The sequence below is a fragment of the Pseudomyrmex gracilis genome, unplaced genomic scaffold (genome assembly GCF_002006095.1).
Source record: "Pseudomyrmex gracilis isolate BER0280 unplaced genomic scaffold, ASM200609v1 scaffold_904, whole genome shotgun sequence".
Classification (NCBI taxonomy): Eukaryota; Metazoa; Arthropoda; class Insecta; order Hymenoptera; family Formicidae; genus Pseudomyrmex; species Pseudomyrmex gracilis.
In genome coordinates, this window is record NW_018021488.1 from 4,512 (window position 1) to 12,832 (window position 8,321).

General features: G+C 35.1%; 2 protein-coding genes across 2 annotated transcripts in view; one reads left to right on the top strand and one right to left on the bottom strand.

The window, feature by feature from the left end:
* The window catches only part of LOC109861650 (ATP-dependent DNA helicase PIF1-like), a 10,328-nt gene extending 4,018 nt beyond the window's left edge, over window positions 1-6,310 (top strand). Inside the window, 4 exon segments of the mRNA XM_020441382.1 lie at window positions 2,375-2,500; window positions 2,654-2,843; window positions 4,837-5,453; window positions 5,565-6,310. Coding sequence (XP_020296971.1) covers window positions 2,375-2,500; window positions 2,654-2,843; window positions 4,837-5,453; window positions 5,565-6,310 — 1,679 coding nt within the window.
* Window positions 6,311-6,880: 570 nt separating this feature from the next.
* Window positions 6,881-8,321, bottom strand: part of LOC109861651 (putative nuclease HARBI1) — a 16,180-nt gene continuing 14,739 nt past the window's right edge. The window contains 1 exon segment of the mRNA XM_020441383.1: window positions 6,881-6,904. Coding sequence (XP_020296972.1) covers window positions 6,881-6,904 — 24 coding nt within the window.

Sequence of the window (8,321 nt, forward strand, 5' to 3'; positions counted from 1 at the left end):
ATATATATATATATGTACACGCTTAGTTTCCGCACAAACATCCTGCGAATGGCTCGTATCGGCCTTACATATTTCTGTCTTAAAAGCTTGTTTCTTGTTTACAAAACTTTAACTGAGTGCTTCGCAATCTGTTTACGAATTTACTTTCACAGCGTAGTTTAACACGTCTGCATCTAGATGCGGTTGTAACGCGACTGCCTTGCTCGGCGCCGCGCGCCTTCTTCTTCCCCCGGCGTCTGCTCCGCCGCCGCGAAGTAGTGCCGCTTGCGAACGCGTGGTCTTTTCCACTACGACCTAAACTTTGAGTATAAGGGCTCCCACTTGGTGTGTGTGTTGTGTGTGTGATTACGGTACGAATGGTGTAGTTTTGAGTGCTTATGTATATGTTTTAGTGTATATGTGATGTGAATTAAAAGTGTGACTTAAGCCGTGAAACTTTGTGCGTGTGATGTGTGTGTGACGCCTGAACTTGTGATGTGTAAATGTTCGCTTATGTCTGTGTTTGAGTGTATATGTGGTGTGAACTAAAAATGCGACTTAAGCGTTAAAACTTTGTGTGTGTGATGTGTGTGTGACGCCTGAACTTGTGATGTGTAAATGTTTTCTTATGTGTGTGTTTGAGTGTATATGTTGTGTGAACTAAAAATGCGACTTAAGCGTTAAAACTTTGTGTGTGTGATGTATGGGTGGTACCTAATTGTTTGATGTGTGAATGGTCGCTTAAGTGCGTGTTTGAGTACGTGTGTAGTGTAGACTAAAATTGTGCTTTAAGCGTCGAAAATTTGTGTGGATGATGTGTGTGTGATACCTGTCTGTATGGTGTATGAATGGTCGCTTAATTGAGTGTTTGAGTGTGTGTGTAGTGTAGACTAGAATTATGTCTTAAGCGTCGAAAATTTGTACGTATGATGTATATGTGATGCCTGAACGTTTGACGTGTGAATAACCCCTTAAGTACCTGAGTGTACATGTGTTATGAATAAAGTGTATGACCTAAAGGTTGTAACTTGGTATAAATGTTGTGTACGTGGTGTGTGGGTGTTTGTCCTACCTTTTTTCTCTTATACTCAATGTTTTTACTTGCACGAAACAAAACCTTTTACCTTACCAAAACAACAACGCTGCCCGCAAACAAACAACGAAAATAAAACTAGAATTAAAACAGAAAACAGACATAAAAAAATAAAACTTGCTTTTCTGCTTTTGTACCTAACACTGGTCCACCCGCGGTCTTTGCCGCCCTTATCTCTACCTACTACACTTAAACACACGTATGTGATTATATATAAAAGTCCTCTATATAACTTGCGCGAACGCCTTAATAACTAAACGGCCTTAACACTAAAGTCTCTAAAATTGCAGGTTGATGTTCCCTGGGTGTCAGGTCACAAAGTCCCAGCGAATGGTTGTGGAATGATTTAGGAGAATATATTCGTGAAGTAACTGGATGGCATGATTCCTCGTCAAGTACTAGTGTACTTGTTGCAAAAGATCCTGTCTCAACGTCGAGATTTCTTGATAATAAATTTAAAGCAATGCTTGACTTTATATGTTCTAAAGATCATCCGATTGGAGAAGTAACTCATTACTTCTGGCGCCGAGAATATCAAAGTAGAGGTTTACAACATTTTTATTTATTAATTTGGATTAAAAATGCGCCGATTATAGGAGAATCGTCTATTGAAGAAATTTCCAACTTTATTTTGCAACATGTAAATTGCAAAATGCCGAATCAAGATATATCACCGCTATTATACAGACGTGTCCATACGCATCAAACCCACATACATAACAATTATTGTCTCCGCTCTAAGAAGGTAGGACGTAAAGTTATACGTAGATGTCGTTTTGGATTTCCTCGTCCTGTCACAGAAACAATTAATATAAAAGATGTTGCAAGTTCGATAGCAGATAGAAAACATTTAAAACATAAAAGTAGACTTTACGATTTTCCTCGAATAGAGAATGAAGTTAATATAAATAATTATAATCCTGTTCTTCTTACTGCGTGGGAAGGAAATATGGATATATAATTTATTGTTGAGAAGTCAACATTGCTTACTTGGTATGTCACCAAGTACATGAATAAAGCTGGAAAATGTGAATTATCTGAATTTATTATCAATAGCAAAAATATTCAAAACAAATCATTGGGAAGTTTCCTTTGGAATATTGCTTTGCGATTTATGCATAATAGGGAATGTGGAGCTCTCGAAGCTGCTGATACATTGTTAGGTATTCCTTTGTACGGATCGAAATACGACTATTAAATGGCTAGATGTTAATCTAATACAATATAGAAAATTAAAAAGCCGCAAAGAGATTGAAGAACTTGATAGTGAATCTACGGATATATTTTGCCCTTCTTTGATAGACAATCGTTATCCAGATAGACCGAAAGAATTGAAAAGCGTGTCTCTTTATGAGTTCGCACAGTGGTACGACATCACAAAGAGTAAACCGAAAAATAAGAATGTCGAATATTACAAATTAGATAATGGTCTTTATCTTAAACGACGGAAACGTGGATATCTTATCAATCATTACAAATACAATGTTAATATACAAACGGAGAATTATTTCTTTGCATTATTACTCATGTTTAAACCATGGCAAAAATTAGAAGAACTTAAATAATGTGATACATATACAGAATCATTTCACAAAGTAAAATTACATCCAATAGAAGCATTGCAATATCATGAAAAAATAGAAGAATTACAAAAAGCTTTTGAAACTGCAAAACAGTTGGTTCAAGAATATGATGATAAATTAGAGAAACAAGATGTAGATGATCCAGAAAATCCAATAGGTATTCAAAACATAGAAGCTGGTGAAGCAATGCAAGATTTTAAAGATCTTGGTGAAAAAATAGATAAAAAAGTCGATGTATCTGATATGATAGTAAAATTAAATACAGATAAAAAAAGAGTGTTACGTCCTGGCCCACGGTTACGGTCGGGCTATGGTGTGACGCAACAGTAAACGCGTCGTTTTCTATATCTATCTTTACAGTGGACACGGAAGTCTCGCTGTAAGAGAGTCGAGCGAGTTTGTTTATAGTCGTCAACAGGTCAACGGCGTACGCCGATCTTACTCTGTCTAGCAAACACTCGCTCGTTGGTCCTTTTTTAGGTCTGAGACGCAAGTCTTATTTACCAAGGACGGGACCTAGCAATTTTAACGAGGAAGTGAGAGTGGGTTGTACGGAAAGAAGGATAACAAAGAATAATTCTTTAGTTTGACTCCACATATTACAAAGTAGTTATATTTATTGAAAAATCGAAATCAATGAATTAATAACAGACATGCAGAAATTAATACGATACAATAAAGGAGCATATAATCGTTTCGTACAATGTAATCTACANGCTAGAACGCGAGTGTGAGAAAGAAAAAGAATGCGAGTTTTTTAGTGTAGCCAGCCTCTTAACCCATGTTTATACAACTTAAATCATCTTAAAGATTTGTATCTTGATAAATTCGGTTTTTTTCATTTCTTAGGTTTCAATGGAAATAACGATTGGAATAAATTTGGATGTGTCATGATTCTAAGACTGATATTCGGAGATAAGCGAGTTTTGTTTGTTTCCGTGATTTAGAAAGGAAAAAAAAATAATTCGGACGCCACCCGAGACGGCTATATACCGCGAGTAGCCCTTCCGAAAACTTCGGCTGCCACCCGAGACGACTATACACCGCGAGTAGCCCTTCCAAAATTTCGGCTGCCACCCAAGACGGTTGTACACCGCGAGTAGCCCTTCCGATAATTCGGACGCCACCCAAGACGTTTGTACACCGCGAGTAGCTCTTCCGATAATTCGGACGCCACCCAAGACGGCCATACCGCGAGTTGCCTTTCCGATTAAATTGAATTTTTGAGTGTGTCTATGTATTTGTTTATTTTGAATGTTTCTTGATTTCTCCGAAAATCAGTCGCAAAGTCGAGAGGTAGGTACGCGAACAGTGGAACCTCCGAATGAAAGTAATTACAATGTGGACTTACTATTAGCTGCGGACCAGTAATGTTGATTAATAAAAGGTTCTAGGCTGTTGCGGCGTAGTAGTTCACTCTTGGATCTCACATTCTGCACTCACTGTCACTCACTCACTCGCTGTGGTGCTTCTAAAATCTGCGGCACTAACTAGATACGCAGCGCGGTTCTTTCTGTTTTTTGATTCCGAGAACCCTGGCTTATATACAGTTTTGAGTAAGCGAGGACTCTCCCAATCGGGAACTCAGTTGAGCTTTGCTGGTTCCTATTTGTTAATTAGTCGGTCGGGCGACTTCCGAGATCGCCAATCGGCGACGATCTCTCGCTTCGGTCGCCTCGTCCAATTTTTCGGGGAAGGAAAAAGGGAGAGTGTTGTCTTTTCGACAACGCCGCATAGACCCTTCGATATTTATCGAGTAATAAACCTTTTTTATGTAAGTCCTCGTGGCGACGGATCTTTACTTGCGCCGGCTGTCCTAAATTTTATAGGATGTATTCATTTGACCCGGAGATAACCGGGTTTATTTGGAAAGTTGCTCGGGATGTTTAAACAATAATAAAAATTTCTGTTTGCTATCGTCTACGAAGGAATTTTTAAGATCGTTGCTAGGCTTGGTTTATTGTTTTCGGACGTCGACACGATTTCTATTTGCGCGCCTATCGCGTCGAAGTCCGAGTCCGTTTATGTTATTTATTGAGAAAAAAAAGAAATTTAATGTATGTTGGTGCGTCATGTTGCAAGAAAAAGGGGCCCGTGGAGTCCCCAGGACGTAACAAGAGTGTTTGATAAAGTTGTTAGCAGTGTAAGATCGGATGAATCGATATTACGATTATATATTAGCGGAGAAGGTGGCGCTGGAAAAAGTTTCCTAATTAAAACCATCAAATGTTGGATAAAACAAACTCTCAACAAGGATACTGCTGTAGCAGCTCCTACTAGTATTGCAGCGTTTAATATAGATGGTTTAACAGTTCACAGATTACTTCAATTGCCTGTTGAACACGGTTTTACTCNAAAATATAAACAGTTATCTGATCATGTATTAAAAGTTTTACGAGCAGAATTAAAAGATGTTATTCCCAATATAATCGATGAAGTGTCAATGATATCTAATTTGACTTTAATGTATATACATCTTTAGTTGTCTCAAATATTCGATACTACTGANTGTGATGACGGTTGGTTCGGTCGAAAGCATATTCTTCTACTTAGAGACTTGCTTTAATTACCTCCTATACACGATAATCCAGCTTTTATACGCTTATCAAAGGAAACAGTTAATACATATCTTGGATCTATTGAAGCTATTAACCTATGGATTACATTGTTTGACTATGATGAACTGACAATCAATATGCGACAGNAAGGAGATAACACTTATCGTGAATTACTGTCAAGAATTCGTATTGGTTTAGTGACTCCGTCTGATTGTGAGATTCTTTCAAAAAGAAAAATAGTTTTTGAAAGTGTTTCCATGAAATCTAGATTAAACGAATTATGTGATATTATCAATACCTATTCACTGGATACTGTATGTTTATTGCCTATTTGTCATATGTGTGATGTTTTTAATGCGGCAATGTTAAATTGTATTAAGGAGAAAGAAATGATATTAATTGCGGAGGATACGATAGAATGTACTCCGTTTGTGAAAAAGAAAGTCTTAAAAGTACTGTCGGCTATAGAAGATGATAATTCTAGAACAGCCGGACTTTTGAAAAGAATTATTATAAAAGTCGGAGCAAAGATTATGATAAGACGTAATATTGATGCTAGCTTAGGACTTGTAAATGGTACAATAGGTATAGCGGTTTTGGTTATTGGAAATATTTCGAATAATGAATATATAGAAAAAATAAAACTTCGCTTGTCATCAGGTTTAGAATTTTCAATAGAAAAAGTAAATGTCAAGTTTCAGGTGATGGAAAAAGCTTATGTTATTAGAAAACAATTTCCATTGTCTTTGAGTTACGGAATCACTATTCATAAAAGTCAAGGATTGAGTTTGTCTAATGCTATTATGGACATAGGTACTTCGATATTTAGTCCTGGTCAAATTTACGTTGCATTGTCACGAGTAACATCTCTAGAAGGACTGCGTTTAATTAATTTTGATCNTTCATCTGTAAAAGCGAGTGAAGAAGCTATTATTGAATACAACAGGTTAAAACAACTTCATAAATCAGAAGCAAAAATGATTGCTGTTTTAAAACAGAAAATTTGTAAAGTAAAAGATACCCCTTGGACAATATCAAAAGTAATCGCTTCTGTACAACAGGAACCACATGAAATTATTCAAACAAATGATGCTTGAATCATTCGTGGTTTCCAAAATAATGACAAAGTTTCATCTTATGCAAATGCGGTATTGCAATGTTTGCTACATTTAAGTGTTGTTAGAAAAAAAAACTCGATTGTGATAAATTAAATGTTTTGGCTACATTAATTCACCGATATGAAAATGGAATGTCTAACTTGAATACATATGCAATACGACAATATCTAGGAGATAACTTTACGTAAAATATAAAATGTGACGCGTCTGAATTTCTTCTGGCTCTCTGTGCAAAATATGATTATATAAAGAGTCTAATCGAGCATCAAGTAACTTCTACTGTAATATGCAAAAGTTGTGATTCTACAAACACCACTGTGTCAAATAATATTCTCATCTCAATTTCTGTTGTTAATTTTAAAAAGAAAAGTTATGATCTTAACGATTTGTTAAATANTACCTTTTCGCATTGGTGTAAAGAATATAAATTATGTGCAAATTGTACTGGAAAAGACATGTTACTTAAAAGAGAATTAACATTNACAAGAGAGATACTTATTATTCATTTAGTATTAGTTGTACAAGACGGTAAATTATTAAAACTTGATTTTAATTTACGTGCAGTTCCAACAACTAAAATATCAGTAATGGACAGTTGTATAAAGTCATGAATGCGATATTCCATCACGGATCATGTATAGAACACGATCATTACATAAGTACAGACGGCGTCATTAATTCGAAGAATAGGCGCGGGAATCGGAGAACAAGCGGGGCGGTTGCTCGTAGCGCCAACGGGCGCCGTACTAACTAACTAGTAGCAATCGGGTGTCCACAACTGGACACCCGATTTTGGGACTAATGNATATTTGGATCAACTGGACTTTTTATGTGATTCTCGCGCCTATTCTTTGAATTAATAACGCCGTCTGTACATGTCGAGAAGGAAGATCTAATTGGATTGAAGTTGATGATGGGACAATTAATAAAACAATAAAATGGCCTAGAGGGGCTAAAAATATTTACATACTATTTTTAGAAAAAATAACAAAAAAATATACTCAAATATAAGAAAATATATAAGTGCTTAAAATAATTAACCATTTTAAAATTTTTGCGCCAGATAAAAACAATAGCAAAACTTTCTGTCGAATATGATTAGAATTCACAGAAAAAAATTTTTTTAATGAAAGTACTTTCAACACTTTGTTATGTGTATTATTTTGTTATATATGTTATTGTTATTATGTAGAAATATATTGTATTAAAAGAAGTGTTTGTAAAACCATTTTCTACAAAAATGTGTGATATCCCAAACAAAATACCTTTTCAAAAAAAAGTAAAAAAGGCGCCAAGTACATGCGCAACTCGTATCTCTAAAGAAAAAGTATTACTATAAAATTTTTTCTCTACAAAATCTATTCTACAAAAGAAATGACATCACTAAGTAGCGCCAAGTAAAATCTCAGTTATACATTATTACAAAATATAAAATATATAACACTTTCTAAGTTGTTTATACGTTGTAAAATATAAAATATAAAATATTCAAAAACAATAGAAAGTTTAAAATATTATGTGACCAATGTACTTTGTACAAAAAAAATGATATCACTAAGTAGCGCCAAGTAAAATCTTGTACAGTTATACATTATTACAAAATATAAAATATATAACACTTTTTAATATAAATATATAACACTTTCTAAGTTGTTTATACGTTGTAAAATATAAAATATAAAATATTCGAAAACAATAGAAAGTTTGAAATATATTATGTGACCAATGTAGTTTGTATATAAAGCATCCATCGTGTAAGTAATAACTTTGCCTTGCGTAGAAAATCTTAAACTATGTCAAATCATACATGTAGATTTCGCTTTGTGTGAAAAGTTAAAAAACCCACGTGGAATTTTTTAAAATAAAAAATTTAATTGTTTATACATTGTAAACGGGCGTGTTCCGTTTGACCACAGTACGATTCGACACCGATCGATTCGACACAGATTTATTCGACACCAAATTATTCGACACCGTACGATTCGACACC